The 16,861-nt window shown below is 47.9% G+C and overlaps 1 protein-coding gene across 6 annotated transcripts in view; it reads left to right on the top strand.

Annotated features, from left to right (window-relative positions):
• pde4dip (phosphodiesterase 4D interacting protein) overlaps positions 1 to 16,861 on the top strand; it is a 66,659-nt gene that overhangs the window by 34,471 nt on the left and 15,327 nt on the right. For 3 of the 6 annotated variants that reach the window (XM_034582916.1, XM_034582917.1, XM_034582914.1), the window contains exons 1-20: positions 2,583 to 4,783; positions 5,931 to 6,047; positions 6,151 to 6,270; positions 7,157 to 7,249; positions 7,387 to 7,596; positions 7,683 to 7,841; positions 7,994 to 8,092; positions 8,527 to 8,664; positions 8,753 to 8,932; positions 9,041 to 9,235; positions 9,319 to 9,573; positions 9,863 to 10,031; positions 12,331 to 12,431; positions 12,706 to 12,866; positions 13,129 to 13,408; positions 13,821 to 14,001; positions 14,079 to 14,195; positions 14,788 to 15,268; positions 16,400 to 16,635; positions 16,719 to 16,767. In XM_034582916.1, coding sequence (XP_034438807.1) covers positions 3,506 to 4,783; positions 5,931 to 6,047; positions 6,151 to 6,270; positions 7,157 to 7,249; positions 7,387 to 7,596; positions 7,683 to 7,841; positions 7,994 to 8,092; positions 8,527 to 8,664; positions 8,753 to 8,932; positions 9,041 to 9,235; positions 9,319 to 9,573; positions 9,863 to 10,031; positions 12,331 to 12,431; positions 12,706 to 12,866; positions 13,129 to 13,408; positions 13,821 to 14,001; positions 14,079 to 14,195; positions 14,788 to 15,268; positions 16,400 to 16,635; positions 16,719 to 16,767 — 4,619 coding nt within the window. In that variant the 5' untranslated portion in view covers positions 2,583 to 3,505. Of the gene's footprint in view, positions 1 to 505; positions 542 to 2,581; positions 4,784 to 5,930; positions 6,048 to 6,150; positions 6,271 to 7,156; positions 7,250 to 7,386; positions 7,597 to 7,682; positions 7,842 to 7,993; positions 8,093 to 8,526; positions 8,665 to 8,752; positions 8,933 to 9,040; positions 9,236 to 9,318; positions 9,574 to 9,862; positions 10,032 to 12,330; positions 12,432 to 12,705; positions 12,867 to 13,128; positions 13,409 to 13,820; positions 14,002 to 14,078; positions 14,196 to 14,787; positions 15,269 to 16,399; positions 16,636 to 16,718; positions 16,768 to 16,861 lie in introns of those variants that run through there. The other 3 variants (XM_034582920.1, XM_034582918.1, XM_034582915.1) reach the window with 3 other exon arrangements.

Raw genomic sequence — 16,861 nt, 5'->3', positions numbered from 1 at the left:
AAAGAAGTGCAGGAGTTTAACTTCTTAGCTTGATACAGTTAATGCAGTTATGACCTGCAGTAAAGCTCCAGTGGCGTGAGGCAGGCGCAGGATAAATTCTCCCCCTCCCTCTCAACTCTATTCTAAGTGTTGTGGCTCAGAGTGACTGAACGATATCAAACACATGTGGGTCAGTGGAGCTCTGGCAGAGCAGTGACAAGTAAACACGTGCACGTTACTGAGCGAGAACGTCCCTGTGTGGTGAGAGATCAGGAGAAGAACCGAGGACTCCACTGCAGATGAGTTATTCTTGGTTTTAATAAACTCTGCACTCGTTACCTGATACAGCTGCTGATCTGTATTAATGTGGGTTTGACATGGAACCTATGAACAAAAAATAAACCTGGGAGGGATTTGATCTGGTGGCAACAGGGTGAGGAGGGTGAGGGGGGTGAGGAGGGTGAGGAAGGTGGGGGGGGGGGGGGGGTAAATTTATATGTAACACAGATGAACTTTCTCTCCACAGAGTCTGGACGATGGTGACGTTCACACACAGATGCAGGTAAGAAAGATTCGTGTGTGTGTGGGTGTGTGTGTGTGTGTGTGTGTGTGTGTGTGTGTGTGTGTGTGTGTGTGTGTGTGTGTGTGTGTGTGTGTGTGTGTGTGTGTTACTTTTAACACAACAACACATTCATTTACTCATTGATGTTCTTGTGTTTATATAAAAACTCTGTCAACAAACATCCTCTGAGTTCACAGCAGGGAGGTGGCTCCACCTAGTGTTTACTGGTCTCCACTGCACACAATTCTTTTCTAACTTATTATTTTTATATTTATATTTTTATGTCTGAGTGGATTTTATTTCTGTTTAATTTTATTCAAGAATAGAAAATAATTTAAAAAACTACCAGGTGGATGCATTTAATGTTTTATCAGCTGTGTGTGTTTTCACACACACACACACACACACACACACACACACACACACACACACACACACACACACACACACACACACACACACACACACACACACACCACACACACCTCACTGACACCAGTTATAACTCTAATCAGCTCACTCTCTGCTCGCTGCTCGACTCACACTCTGGTTCTGCAGCTTGGCAAGCACCGAGTGAGACGTCTGGAATCCAAACTGTTGGAGACACCTCTTCTGTCTGCGCCCACATCAGTTCCCCACCAGCACTCGTTGGTTTCTCTGCCACTCTGAGGAAAATAAACAGCGGTGCAGTCAGTCCGCAGTGTTTGGCACTCATCTCTGATTAGGATTAATACATTTTTGATTGCGTGCCTCGTTCCAGCCGATCAGTGTTTTGGTGTCGTGTCTCCAGAGGCTTGTAGGGTGACAAATGTAGACACGGTCAGAGCCAGGGCCAGATGAGAGAGTCAGTGAGGACACGCACACACACACACACACACACGCACACACACACACACACACACACACACACACACACACACACACACACACACACACACACACACACACACAGAGGAATACAAATCACACGTGAGAGCGTTTGTATCAACAACACATGCAGGCTGCCGTGGAAACTAAAAGACGGATGAAGACTCATGTATCTGTGAGTCTGTGGGAAAAGTGAGCAGTGGAAATGACGGCAGCTCTTTAAGGCCACAGTCCTGCAGCTCCATGACGGCGTCATGTGATTCAGTGACACTGATTCCAGGGGAAACAGCAGCCCCCCCCCCCCCTCGCTCTGTGTGACATGTGAAGGCTGCATGAGGCCGGGCGCCCCTCACAATCACATGAACTCATTCACCACGGACTAAACTTCAATGAACCTGATGGCAAACTGTTGTTTTCAGTTCACATCCTGCAGAGTTACACAAAATGGAAGTCATTAAACAGGCCCCTCATTAAACCACATCACATAAATGCACCAGATCCAGATTGTTATTTGGATCTGCACCGAATCAGACACTCATCAGTGATCTGCGTATGTCTGATGGTTTTTTAATCAAGATCCATAGATTGTTCTCTGAGAACTCAAGGGAAATGTTGAACTTTCTATCTCACGATGTTAAAGAAAGTGAAAGTAATATCCCTGGAAATAGTCTTTCATTGTTTAGCTCTGCAGAACAAAGACACATCATTAGATATGTTTTGAAAATTGTTCCTTGTTCAAGCACATTGTTTTATTCTAAAAAACGTAGGACATAAAAATTCATCGTTGTTCGTACGTTTATTTGCAGTAAATAGGACTGACAGGTCAGGGGGACTTCAGGGACCAATCAGATTTCAGCCTCTGGCCCCGCCCCTGGCGCCGTCCCAGTATAGATTTTTAAATATAACTTAAAACCAACAAAACATTTAAGACACTTAAAGATTAATATTATTATTGGAGCATTATTCATGCGTTTATTCAGATTTTATTTACAGGTTTTGTTCGGTCAAAAATAGACAATTAATAGAAAATCGTATTTTTTATTATATTTTAAGGTTTATTATTAGACAGTTAATTCGCTTTATTATCACTTTAAATAATTCAAACATTAGACGATCTGTATGTGGGCAGTGATCGGGTTAAAGCAGCGGAGTGAGACATCGCCTCGCGCACACAGGATCTTCGGTGGGTGTCGACGTCGCCTCTCCGCTGCTGAATCCGCCTCCGAGGCCCCGAGAGCCGGACACAGCCCCGGAGACAGCCCGGTGACAGCCCGGTGCACCGGAGGGACATCCAGGGACCGGCAGGAGCGAGAGGAGCGGGAGGAGCGGGAGGAGGAGGAGGAGGAGGAAGAGGCTCGGTTCGTTCCGTGTTCGTGTCGGGTCGCAACGAGGAGGAAGAGGAAGAGGAGGAGGAGAGAGATGCTGTCACGTTTTAGAAAACAAAAGCTCGAGGACACATGAGGAAGTGAGACGAGAGGATTCTGTCACATCTGGAATCACGTGTGAGGAAATCATCTGGATCCAGAGGAAGATACATCCGGACTGATGGAGCCTCCTCTTCATCATCTGCAGCCTCCTCTTCATCATCTGCAGCCTCCTCTTCATCATCTGCATCAGCCACTGAGCCAGGCTCTCATCATCTCTCATCCTGAACTCTGCTTTTAAATCTCTGCGCAGAAAATACTCTTCATCTGATTCATCTACGTTTTTTAAATATCGGAAACATTCAACTGATCTGATCTGTTTTGACGTCAGATTGAAGATTAAACTCTGAGATCGTAGCCGGAGCATCGATCATCCGCCGCTAATTTAAAACACAGGTGACGATTCACTGATCTGAAGCCTCAGTTGGACATCGTGTCCAGCGCCATCTTGGTTTTCTGAAACCAGAAGTAACCATATTTGGAGGGGCGGGGGGTGGAGCCTGACTGAGAGCTCGAGGACACGCCCACCTGCCACCCTTATGGTCTATTTGTCTCTAACGATGTTATTTTAGAGACATCAGGTTTTAGCTCCCAGAGAACTCTGAGTGACCCACGACAAACTCTCGGGTCCAGCCGACTTTAAAATCACCCCTGGTCACTGTCACGTGTTGTGATGCTGGACGTCGTGAAGATGAAGGAGTCGTGTCGTATCTGCGCCCGGGAGCTCTGTGGCAACCAACGCCGCTGGATTTTCCACCCGGCCGCCAAACTCAACCTGCAGGTGCTGCTGTCCCACGCCGTGGGCCGCGAGCTGACCCGGGACGGCCGTGGGGAGTTCGCCTGCTCCAAGTGCGCCTTCATGCTGGACCGCATGTACCGCTTCGACACGGTGATCGCCCGGGTGGAGGCGCTGTCCCTGGAGCGCCTCCACAAGCTGCTGCTGGAGAAAGATCGGCTGCGGCACTGCATCGGAGGCTTGTACCGGAAGAACAACACAGACGATGGGAGCGTGGCCCCGGCAGGGTCCGGTGGGGGGGTAGTTGGTACAGAGGCGGGGTCTGAAGACGTCCCTGTGGTGGATCTATCAGTCCTCCAGGACGTGAGATACTCAGATATGATTCAGGACGATCTGACGTTCTCCGTCTATGAGTCATGGGCGGATAAGGGGGACCCCGCCCCAGACCAACCCCACCATGTCCACCACTGCCCAGCAGGAGACGCCCTCCCTGGCCAGAAGCCGAGGAGATGCAGGGGTTGTGCGGGGCTCCGTGTGGCAGATTCGGACTATGAGGCGGTGTGTAAGGTGCCTCGCAGGCTCGGGCGAAGGAGCACATCCTGTGGGCCATCGACCCGCTACTCAACCGGCGCTGAAGGAGTCGAGGACCCCATGAGATCCTCTGAAGAGTCTGCATCCATGACCCTGGTGCTAGAGTCTCCTTCAGCTGCGTTGAACTCTGATAAGACCGTGTTTGACCAGACGAGTGCCAGTCCAGCGTCCTCTGTGGAATCTCTGGACACGGCCGTGGACGTGAGCTGCCCTCTTCCAAATCACAAAGGGAGGGAAGACATGGAGCTGGAGAGAGATCCAGAGGACGCTCCAGCCAGAAGGGACACTCCATGGGACAACCCCCTGAGTGAGAGCTCCCTCTCCGGGCTGGAGATGATGCTGTGCCTCCTGAGGGGCTGGGAGTACCGGCCCGTGAAGCCTCAACGGGGCAGCAAGCTCCCAGTCCTCGTCAAAGCCAAACTGGAAAAGAGCCTCTCGCTGCATCCGTCCATCTCACTGAGGTCCCCCTGCAGGGGGGCGGGTGACAGTGACCTCTACCCCCACCAACCAATACCAGAGGTCGTGACCTCGTGTCCGGAGCAGGACCTGCAGGCGGAGATGGCGGAGATGGAGGAGCAGTGGTTGGATGATTACGTTCAGTGCAGGCCGTTCCGCTTTCAGCAGGTAGTCAGCTGCTAATGAAATGTGTTGCATTGTGGGAAGTGTTTTTGTAGGAGTTCCTGCCTCTGCAGCTAAGATTTCAACTTCAAATTCAAAATTGTAACTTCTTTAAAAGGGGGATTCGGGTTTGTATATTTTACAAATCAAAATTTCCGTCCCAACAATCTGCAGATTCTTCGTTTTGACACTGAATTAATGTCACGGATCAGAAGCTTCCAGTGGTTTCACAGCAGAGTCGGATCACAATGATGCAAATCTCTCTGGATTCTTACTCATCCTCTTCATCCTCTTCGCTGCTGACGGAGCTGAACACACTCAGAGCCTTGATTACCATCTCGGGGGAGGGGGCGGGGGGGTTGGCATGAATGCCCTTCCTCCTCTGTGTCCTAGCAACACTGGCGTTGGCATGGGAACTGTCTCCACAGTGCCACAGCAGCAGTGGGTCCGTGTGAAGGCTCTGCTCGGGCTGATCCGGCTTCATAAACCTCTTTTGTTATGTTAATGATGGGACTGAATGTGCTTCAGTGTAAACAGAGACTGGACGTCTGTGTGTGTCCATTAGATTCAGCTGTGTTGGTCCATTATGAAGAAATATAGCTGCACAATGGAGCTCTCACTGGTGTGAATGAGGAAAGTTACACTGTGTTTAAACCTGAAGTTTCTCTGGTGACTTCACTCCAGAACTTCTAACCCAAAGGTCTGAGTCACGAGTTCAAGTGTGGACAGAAAAATGTATTCTAGAATAATTAAAACCACAATAAGCTCTGATGGTTCAGTGCACTTGTCAAAGTCCCAGAGACGCATCAGGTCAGTGCACGATTCTCTAAAAAGAAAAACAAGGAAGTCAACAACATGCTCCCGTGGCAACAGCCGCTTCCTCAGGAAGTCGTTCAGCAGCGAGCTGACGTGTCTTTCAACTCTCATTCAATCATCTGCACAAACACGAAGACACAATGTGTGTAAACCACTGATCCATCTGTTCAGTAGTTAGTAAACAGCTTTGCCTGTTCAACTAAATAAAGACACAACAACTAACTTTCATTTCAGGATATAGTTCACAGCCCCAGAAGAATATAGATAATTTATCTATAAAGAAAAGCTCAGGAATCTTTTCAAGTTTGAATATCTTTGATTCCTCCTGTGTTTGCAGCAGCTGATCGATGAGCAGCAGGATCAGCTGAGTCACTACGAGAGCGCCGCAGGCCAGTGTGTGGGCGAGCTGCAGAAGGTCCAGGACCAGGTCCGAGAGAGCGAGGCCCGGAACCAGGTACAAACACAGAGCGGGACATTTCCACCACAGGGTAGTGTTTTATATTCAGTGTGTACTGATGCTAGTGTGTGTGTGTGTGTGTGTGTTTGTTTGTTTGTAGAAGCTGCAACTGCGTCTCGGTGAGATGGAGCTGGAACTGCGGTCGACTCAAGAGGAAGCTCAGCAGCAGGAGAGAAACATCCAGAACATCAGTGACAACTTCAGCTCCAAGGAGGCAGAGGTAGAGAGAGAGGGATGGAGGGAGGGAGGGAGGAGAGAGAGAGAGAGAGAGGGGGGGGAGAGAGAGAGAGAGGGAGGGAGGGAGGAGAGAGAGAGAGAGAGAGAGAGAGAGAGAGAGAGAGAGAGAGAGAGAGAGAGAGAGAGAGAGAGAGAGAGAGAGAGATGGAGGGAGGGAGGGAGGAGAGAGAGAGGGAGGAGAGAGAGGGAGGGAGGGAGGAGAGAGGGAGGGAGAGAGGAGAGAGGGAGAGGAGAGGGAGGAGAGAGAGAGAGAGAGAGAGAGGGAGGAGAGGGAGGGAGAGGGGGGAGAGAGAGGGAGGAGAGAGAGAGAGAGAGAGAGAGGGAGGAGAGGGAGGGAGAGGGGGGAGAGAGAGGGAGGGAGGGAGGAGAGAGAGAGGGAGGGAGAGAGAGACAGAGAGAGAGAGAGGGAGAGGGGGGGAGAGAGAGAGGGAGAGGGGGGAGAGAGAGGGAGGGAGAGAGGAGAGAGAGGGAGGGAGAGAGGAGAGAGAGACAGAGAGAGACAGAGAGAGAGAGAGAGAGAGAGGGAGAGAGAGAGAGAGAGGGAGGGAGGGAGGGAGAGGGGGGGAGAGAGAGGGGGGGAGGGAGGGAGAGAGAGAGGGAGGGAGAGGGGGGAGAGAGAGGGAGGGAGGGAGGGAGAGGGGGGAGAGAGAGGGGGGGAGGGAGGGAGAGAACTGAGGGCAAGGAGGAAACTGAGATGGTGCAATAACAGGGAATTGAAGCATGACAGAAATCAAGTGTCAAAAGTGAAGATGAAGAGTTTCATGTAGGAACAGTGTTGATATTTTGTGTGTGTGTGTGTGTCTGTGTGTGTGTGTGTGTCTGTGTGTGTGTGTGTGTGTGTGTGTCTGTGTGTGTCTGTGTGTGTGCAGGCTGCAGACCTGTACCTGGTGATTGAGGAGCAGAAGAAGATGCTGTGTTCTCTCAAAGAACTCACCAACCACCAACAGCTGCAGCAGCTGCAGGTTCGTCCTCTCGGTCTCAGACTGAAACCATCATCTCTCAGAAGCTCATTATATATAATATGAACTTACTTATTAAAACATATTTATTTATATGTCCTTCTCTGTCCCCTCCTCTTCCTCTCTGGGTTCTCCTGCAGGCGTCGGGGGTGGAGAGCGTTCGAGGTCAGGGGGAGGTTCTGTCTCTGCAGGCCTCGCTCTTCCAGGCTCAGCTGGAGTTTCAGGCCGGCGAGCGATCGCAGCTGCAGGCGGCCAGAACGCAGGAGGACCTGACCCGAGCCCTGCAGAGGCTGGAGAAAGACCTGCAGGGGGCGCTGCAGCACAGGAGGGAGACTGAGCAGCACAACCAGGTGAGAGGGACTGAAAAGATGATGAAGAAGATGCTCCAGGTTGTGGGCTCTGGCCTGATGTTGTGTTGTTGGTGTGCGACGTGCAGGAGCTGCAGTCGGTTCTGGACCAGGCTCGATCGGCCCTGCAGGAGAGAGAGGAGCAGCTGAGAGAGGGCGAGCAAGAGAGGGAGAGGGAGAAGGAGGAGAGGGAGAAGACCATCAGACAGCTGACCACGTCGCTTCAGACCAAAGATCAGCTGCTGGAGGTCAGACACACACAAACCAACACACCGTGCACAGCAACACAACTCCTCACTCGCACAGGACGACGTAGAAACAGAAGCAGTAGAAACAAACCTGTCAAAGGATCTTTTCAGGTGTTTCATGTTTCACTGACACTTCTGTTTCCTGTCGTCAGGAATACTGCGAGCTGCTGGACGACCATCCCAACGAGAAGAGAGACTCTCAGCTTCACAAGCTCCGGCAGCGAGTCAGAGAACGAGACCGAGCTCTGGAGGTAAAGACGTCAGCCGTCGCTCTGTGAATCTTCAGAGAGCGTCTGGCTGCTCTAGATTCAGGCCTGAGTCGTGTGTCGTACAGAAATACTTTCAATTATGAACATTAATTCAACCAGTAACTCACTGTGTTACATTAAAGGAGCGATGGAAAAGAGAGAGATTTATCTGTTTATGTCGTCTTATTTAATCTTTGCCTCCGGCTCCTGGAACGTTTCTTATTGATGAACATTTGATGTCAAAGTAGATCACAAACATGAATATGAATATTAACACCATCTAAACAAACTAAATAAGAATCTAAGTGGTGCCTGAAAGAATCAGACATTAAGAACAATATAACATAAAACAACTAAGAGACAAGGCTTTATTTTAATAAATCTTCTTGGGTCGTTCAAACCAAGATTCAGTGACAATAAGTATTTTTATTGTGCAGCGAGCGGTGGACGAGAAGTTTCACTGTGTGGAGGAGAAAGAGGAGGAGACTCGACGTCTTCGACTGCTGCTCAGAGAGAAGGAGAGAGACCTGGAGAGACAACGCTGCGTCCTGGACAACAACGAGGAGACCATCACTGTGAGCACGCACACACACACACACACACACACACAAAAACACACCCCTCATCTAATCTGTTGTGTGTCTGTTTGTGTGTGTGTGTCAGAGCCTGGAGCTGCTGCTGCGTGGTAAAGCCGTGGAGCTGGAGCAGGTGTGTAACGCCTGGCGGAACGTTCAGCGGCAGCGGCAGGAGAGCGAGGAGATGCAGAGTTGGTCCCTGAGGGAGCGAGACGCCATCATCGGGCAGCTGCAGGCGGCGCTGCTCGCTCGTACGCAGGAGGCGCAGGTACACAGAGGAGCCACGACGTAGATATCCGTTATAACCTGATTCTCCCTCAAGGATTCACGTTTCCTCTTCTTCTTCTTCTTCTTCTTCTTCTTCTTCGCCCGTCAGGATCTGCGCTGCTCCCTGCTGGCTCAGGTCCATTCGGCTCCCAGCGACGTTCTGGAGGAGCTGAAGGTCCGCCTCCAGCTCAAAGACCGCCTCTTCCAGGAAGTGCTGGCCGATCGGACCCATCAGGCCCAGGAGCACCAGGACCAGGTCCAGGGTCTGCTCACATCCATCGGCTGCAGGGACCAGTACATCCAGGTAGAGCAGAGGAGCTCAAAGTCAAACACACAGATATTAATCTAACCTTTATACACGTATAAGTGACGACGCTCTCCCTCCAGGACTCTGCGCGGCAGCTCGGTGACGTGATGACCGAGCAGACGTCCAGACTCCAGGAGCTCCGCAGACAGCTGAGCTCAGGAACCGGGTGGAGGTCCGACTCCGGATCAGACTCGGCCCTGGAGCTGCAGGCGGCGCAGGAGGAGCTGCGTCTGGCGCTGAGGAGGGAGAAGGAGAACCAGGAGCTGAGCAGGAGTCAGACTGCGAGGCTGGACGCCCTCAGCAGGACGCTGCTTGTGAAGGAGGAGCTCATCCGGGTCAGTGAGAGCGAGGATCACTCACACAACAACACTCACACACTTCAGCAGAACTTTGTCTGATGTTTCATTTTACAAACCAGCCAGGAAACTGCTGGATTAACACAATCCTGTGGGTTTGAAAACTGTTTATCTTCGGTTTATCTTTCTCAACGTATAAAAAAGAAAGATAAAAACCACGTTGTCCCCGATAGCTCACGTGTTTGAGAGAGCTCCTCATGTTCTGAGGCCGCAGGTTTGATTCCGTCCCAGCTCTTCACTGCATGTCTTGCACGTGTGTGTGTTACAGGACTTCCAGAGGCAGATGGTGGACCCTTCAGACCTCCAGCTGGTCGAGCGACTGACGCAGGAGGTCCAGGAGCTGAGGGAGAGCCTGGTCCAGCGGGACGGCGTCGCAGTCGGCGGCGCCCTCCTCCTGGGCCGTGAGCGGCCCAACGGCAGGCAGCCTGAGTTTGGAGGTGGGCATCAGAGAAGCATGGGACAGTATTTGTAACGGCAGCTCCCCCAGCGGCTGGAGGCGGGGACTATGGTGGCGGTGGTCTGCATGGAGTGACTCGCTGTGGTGGCGGTGGCGCTCTTTGATTTCCCACTAACACTGAACATGTTTAATGGTAACATGGTGAAAAGGATGGAGATGGAGCAGGAGTGACGTTTGGCTTCTAACCTGAAACTCTCCCCAGTGTGTGTCAGTCACGCTTCTTAACGCCGTGAAGGAAAAGTCAGTTTCATGAATGAGATGGATTTGTATGAGCTGGAGGAGATTTGTTTGTTTCTGTCTCCAACATCATCAGAAGCATGAAATGTCACAGAAATACACAGAAAACAAAACTGTGAAATTATTATTTTATCAGAAGATTCTCGGCCTTTTCGTTTGTGCCTCTGAGAATCGCTTCAGTAAAGTTGTGACAACATTAAACTGTAGAGAGGTGGTTCTAGGTTTCTACACAAACATCTGGATGTTCAATACACAAGCATCAACAAAAACATCTTCTAAAAAAGTCTTAAAGTATAAAGGACACACAAAAAAGAGACATCTTAATTTATCAATATTCATCACAGATCTTATTAGTTTCACTGATTTAACCACTAAAGGCTAAAAGTCTGAATATTAGTTTTTTGTTTGTTTTTTTGTAAACGAAACATATTTTAATTCATTTTAGAACAAATTATTTTATATCTATGAACAACTTAGAACTTATTAAATTATTATATATTATTTGAAGCTTTGTTTCAGTGTAAATATTGTGAATTTGTATGAAGGCATCAGTTAATGTCATTATATATTTGTGTGTCTGTCTGTGTGTGCGTCTGTCTGTGTCTGTGTTTGTGTGTGTGTCTGTGTCTGTGTGTGTGTGTTTGTGTGTGTCTGTGTGTGTGTGTTTGTGTGTGTCTGTGTGTGTGTTTTTGCATGATCAGCAGCATTAACAAGCCTTTTTCATAAAGCTGTAAAATGCTAATCGAGTTCTGAACATGCTTTGTTTTACTTAACATTACATTCATAATTTATACTCGTTATTAATGATTATGACAATATTAGTGTATAATAATATGAAAATATTTGCATATTATTATATTATATCAAGATGTTTTCAGTTGTCGTTCATGAAGAAACTTTCAAACGTTTTAAATGTTTCTTTGCTTCTGTGGTTGAAATGAATGAATGTGATTAAATGAGTTTCACACTGGAGCAGAAAGTATAAATGTTTTAATGAAGCAGTGAAATCGTTCTGCACGTTTCTGAACTGAACTGGAATCATAATCTTTTATGACCTGAAGGAGGTTTTTAGTTGAAATAACTTTATTAATATTCTTCATTTCTTTCACCTCACACTTCATGAACAATGAATAATCACATGTTTAAAGCTCAAGTTGCACCAAAGCACACAACAGCCCAGTTATGATGCTCACAGACACACAAGGTTTGTCTTTGTTCTGTTTCCAGTTTCCAAAACTCACTTTAGACTTATTTAACATTTAATGTGTCATATTTTCCTCATGATTTTCCTACATTGGCAGTAACATAATAATAATAATGGAGAAACATTGAATTCCCTTGTTTCTATTCAGATTAAATAGTTGATTAGTTTATTGCCTAAAACTAAACATACACAAGAAATAATCTGAACAATAATATAACAGATTTCACAGAGACAAACACAGGGATTACCCATAATCCTCTTCTGGTGAAACCAGTTTCTCATCTTGATGGAGGCGTTTTGTCCATGAAGCATTTTTTTAATTAAGTCTCAGTCATGAGTCAAGTTTAAGCTTCATATTAAAGATTGAAAACAGTAGATGAGTTTTTATTTAACAGAAACATAATCTGCTCAGGTTGATAATTGTTAATTAGTGTTTAAAGGTTTATATTCTCTAGTGTTCAGACGCACTTTGTCGGGCGTGTAGACCCGACGTCAGACGTGTGATTGAATAATAACACGTCTGGTGTCTCGTCTGCTCAGCTGCTCCTGGTCCCCTCACGAGAGAATCAGCCCAAAGGCTGACGAGGTGTTTTCTGTGCAGGAGAGGAGCTCAGATTAAAAACCTTTAGAACACACTAGAGGAAAGAAACTGAACAAACATCAAACGTCTTCTTCACTTGATTCATGGAGAACAAGATGTTTCTTCACAAACTCAAACAATCTAAAGCTCAAGTTGTGGAGTGAACCGACACCACAATGTTTGTTCTCAGTAGAAAAGTAAAACCAAAATGAACTGAATGAAAGAAGAATTCTTACTTTTTATTTCTAAATTTTGTAGACCCGAGTTCAGACGATGAAGACGATGATGTGAACAGCGAGGAAACGGAGAGCGTTGATGAAGAGGAGGCTGAACTGAGGCTCCAGTCGCTGAGCACCAAGGTACGAAGCACAGTCCGTGACCAGGTCTGTTTGTAGATCATCAATTTACTGATACAAACTTATCAGAAACACAAACACTTGAACAAGAACTTACTAAAATGACAAAAAAGAAATTGAACGTGTGCTTGACTTGACCCTTGACCCTGACTTTGGTCCACGTCCCATCTGCTAACATGGAGGAAGCAGGGTTTATGACCTAATCCAGCCACCAGGGGGATCCCTATGGTTCGGCCTCACTTTAGGGAGGCGTCATGGCGTCCCTCTTCATTTACAGCGCTCCCTGTCTGAACAGCTGTGTGCAGGTCCGGTGAAGGAGGGTCAGGGCCTGGTGGAGGTCAAACAGCTGGTGGAGCAGAAGAGGGCGGTGGAGAGAGAGCTGACGGAGCTCAAGGCTCAGCTGGAGAAGAGCGGCTTCTCCTCGCTCTCACAGATGAGGTAGGAAATACACACATGTACTTTTTAGATTCAGACTCCAGGACCACCCGATTAGTTAAAGGTCAAAGGTCAGTTTATTATAAATGTCTATTGATTATTGCGCATCTTCAGTTTCATTCTTTTATCCTCTGTTTATTTCATATTAGTATCAATAAACCTTGAGTCTCATTTCAAATATTCCACATGTTAAACTACGTCAGATTAATACGTTTAGATGCTTTCATGGGATTTAACTGAATTTAACTCTCCTTCTCTTTTAAAGGAAAGCTCTGCTCAGCCTCCAGGCACAGAACCAGGATTTAAACCATCGGCTGCAGGCGGACGGTCAACACCACCAGGAGGAGGAGGAGGAGGAGGAGGAGGAGGAGCTGGACGTGACCATCGGAGAGGAGGAGGAAGAGGAGGAGGAAGAGGAGGGCTCAGAGACGTGGGAAGCCTGGGACAGTGACTTGTCTCTGTCTCACACCGACGTCCAGACCAGGGACGAGCCGAGGACGGACAGAGCCTCCAGATCAAAGCCTCCGCACCAACTCAGCTCTCAGGTAAGAGACAAGATGTGTCTCTGACGTCTTCACGACATGAATTTAAACATGTGAGGGACACGCGTGATGGATTCTGATATATAATCCATATATTTATTCTTCCTTCCTGCTTCTGACTAGAGTGAAGTTTTCTTTCTTTTGTTATTTAATTAATTTGTGTAACAATCCTTTATTATAATCATTGTCATATATCTTGTTACTGTTCGGTTCGGTTTAGTGTTAACATCTTGTATTCAGAGTAAAGTTCATGTATCTGATGCACATGTGTGTATTTTCCTTTTTTCATTCCTTTAAATCTATTTCTTGATACATGAATTTATGAATCTTGTGATAAACTGTTGACAAAACAACTCTTTTCTAAGAAGAAAAATAATAAAGCTAAAAGTCCCCATCATCACATCTTTGTGAACAGTGTGTCCAGGCCGACGAGCTGCGTCCCAGCATGCACCTGGGCGGTGCTGCAGCCTCTGAGAGGACGGAGCAGACGGTTCTCCTGCAGCAGAGGAGCAAAGAGCTGAGGGAGCGGCTGATGGTGTCTGAGGCCACGGTGCAGGCTCAGGCCGAGCAGCTCAAAGACTTCAGGGAGCTGCTCAGTGAGTCCACCTTCTGATCACTGATTGTATCTCAGGGACAAACATCCGTCACAGAAATGTCTCCTGTGTCTCTGCAGCGGAGACGGCGGTGCAGCAGGACAGTAAACAGATCCAGGTGGACCTGCAGGATCTGGGCTACGAGACGTGCGGCCGCAGCGAGAACGAGGCCGAGAGGGAAGACACCAGCAGCCCAGGTATTCAGCCCTCACTGAGCAGCCCCTTCCTCCGAGGAACTGTGTCCAAAGACAATTCAGACTGAACCTAGAATGTCCCTCAGCAGAGTTCTCACCTCCACGAGGACCAACTGCTCCTTAAATTCCATCGAGCTGCACCCAGTCACACACATAGATATAAGTCCTCTATATATATGACTGATTATTATCAAGATCCATGATCAAATGTCTGGAGAACATCCACTTTAACTAAAGGAAAGAGATTCCTGGATCCTGGTAGAGTTGTAATAATGACTTAGGAACACTAGAGGCCAGCAAACCACACCTCCAACAACTCAAGTTCATCCTCCACCATCAGTGTCCTTATGAAACAGTGAAACTCACTATTTGGATCTGCACCACGTTGAGTTTCACTGGTGTGAGACACTGAAGAGTGAATGTGTGAGTGTAGAAAACCAGGAAGACGTTGAGTCAAAGTCAAATCAGAGAAGGTTTTTTTGATTAAGCCTGATTTACCTTCTGTGACCCGACCACTGAAAATGAATGAACAAATGAATAACTGTATTTACTGTATTTAAAGTGTTTACCTGTGATTACTTTGTGTCCCTCTCAGAGTTCGATGACCTGGAGATGTGCACGTCTCTGGACTGTGGCTCCCAGTGGTGGCCCACCACCACCACCACCAGCAGCAGCAGCTCCACCTTCACCAAAACCACCACCCAGATCTCCGGCTCCGACGAGGCGTCGTCTCTCCAGCGTCTGGTGGAGGACCTTCGCTCGCAGCTGTCCCGCTCGCAGGCGGTGATCCGCGGCCTCCAGCACCGCCTCCGCTCCCTGTCCACCTCCGGAGACGACCCCCCCTCCACACCCCGCAAGGTCAACTGGTGCTTCCAGGCCTCGCCCTCGCAGAGCGGCACGGAGGACGACGAGGGCTGGCAGTCGTCCGACGGGGGTCCGCTGGCTTCACCTCGTCACCCTCACCCAGACAAGGGCCTCCAGCAGCTGGAGTCCAGAGTGGACGCTCTGGAGAACCAGCTGAAGAAAGGAGGCAAGACGTCCATCGAGCTGGACGGGAAATCTGCCACGTGGCCGGGGTGAGGGACAGAGAAACCACTTCTCTCTTTATGCTCTTATTCATTCAGAAAGTTGTGACATAATATCATTCATACTTTTATTTAAAAACAAATACTTCATTGTCATCAATACAGGAAAGAGGAAGTGATCAGAAATGATTTGTGTGTTTCTGGTATGAAAGAGGACGAGATTTCTGTGGAAATAAACTTTACACTGAATTTAACACAAATTAAATGAAAACAGGAACATTTTGATAAAATAAGATTAGTTTGTTAAACAAGGGAAATAAAGAACAAAGGCTCTGATCAGTTTCCTCCTGATGGTTCAGCCTGATCCGTTAATCACTGGAGGTGTTAAATCACAGCTCGGCCGAGTCGCTCCGTGTGAATCAAGTGTGACCACAGATGTTTTATGTAAACTCAGGATTAAGGGACATGAGGGAGGGAACATGTCCTGTTTGACACGTGTGACCAGACTGAAGCTTCAGGGAACATGTGAAAGAGAAGGAGACGTAGGAATGTGACGCCTCATGAAGTCCAGAGGATCAGTGGGATATTAAAAATAAATATAAGTACGATCCTCACAGTTTAGGGTTAATTCTACTGAGACTGAAAATGTCTCGGCCTTTTCATAAACTGTTTTCAAATGTGAACTCTGGAGAAGTTCTGTGTCCGGACATTTTCTGGAGCTTGAATAATTAAGAACTTCCTGAAATGACAGAAACATTTATTTAGCTTCTACTTCCATTTTTTAGTTTGGTCCATGTCCCATCTGCTAACATGGAGGAGGAGGTGTATATGACCTTTACTGCAGCCCGTCACCAGGGGGCGATCAATGTGTTGTGGCTTCACTTTTGGGAGCTGTCATGTCGTCCATCTTTATTTACAGTGATTTTTAAAGTTTTAAACCAGTAAATTTAACACAAAACTTCCATCAATGAACTAAACTTGACATAACAAAACATAATTTATCATTTTTTTATTATTTTAAAATGCAGATTTCTAATGAGTCATAGTTTATTTATAAGACTGTTGCAGGGTGAAGATATTGTATTGTGACAATAATCGATCAGGAATCGTATCATTTTTCTGCTGTATTTGATCGTGAATGACATCACTGCTGCTCACAGTCGTGTTTCTCTGTGTCGGCAGTAAGTTCGACACTCTGATCCAGACTCAGGCCAGAGAGCTGTCTCACCTCCGCCAGCGGCAGAGGGAGGGTCGTGGCGTGTGCAGCATCCTGACTCAGCACCTGGGCGACACCACCAAGGCCTTCGAGGAGCTGCTGAGGGCCAACGACATCGACTACTACATGGGCCAGAGCTTCAGGGAGCAGCTGGCTCAGAGCAGCGCTCTGGCACAAAGAGTCGGGGCCAAGATCAGCGGACGTGAGTCAGATCATTTATTTCATCGTTCACTGTTTCAGCTGAAGAATTCTTTTATATGAACACAAATGATTTCATCACCTCAGGAGATCAGCCTGAAGATCCAGACGAGAAGACGGAGCTGCTCGCCATCCGGTCAGTGCTTGTTTACACTTCATGTTTAATTCATGTTCCCTCCATGTGTACGTCATGTTCCCTCCATGTTCCCTCCATGTGTACGTCATGTTCC

Source organism: Hippoglossus hippoglossus, chromosome 4, assembly GCF_009819705.1.
Source record: "Hippoglossus hippoglossus isolate fHipHip1 chromosome 4, fHipHip1.pri, whole genome shotgun sequence".
NCBI lineage: Eukaryota > Metazoa > Chordata > Actinopteri > Pleuronectiformes > Pleuronectidae > Hippoglossus > Hippoglossus hippoglossus.
This window is presented reverse-complemented; position numbering and strand designations above follow the sequence as displayed.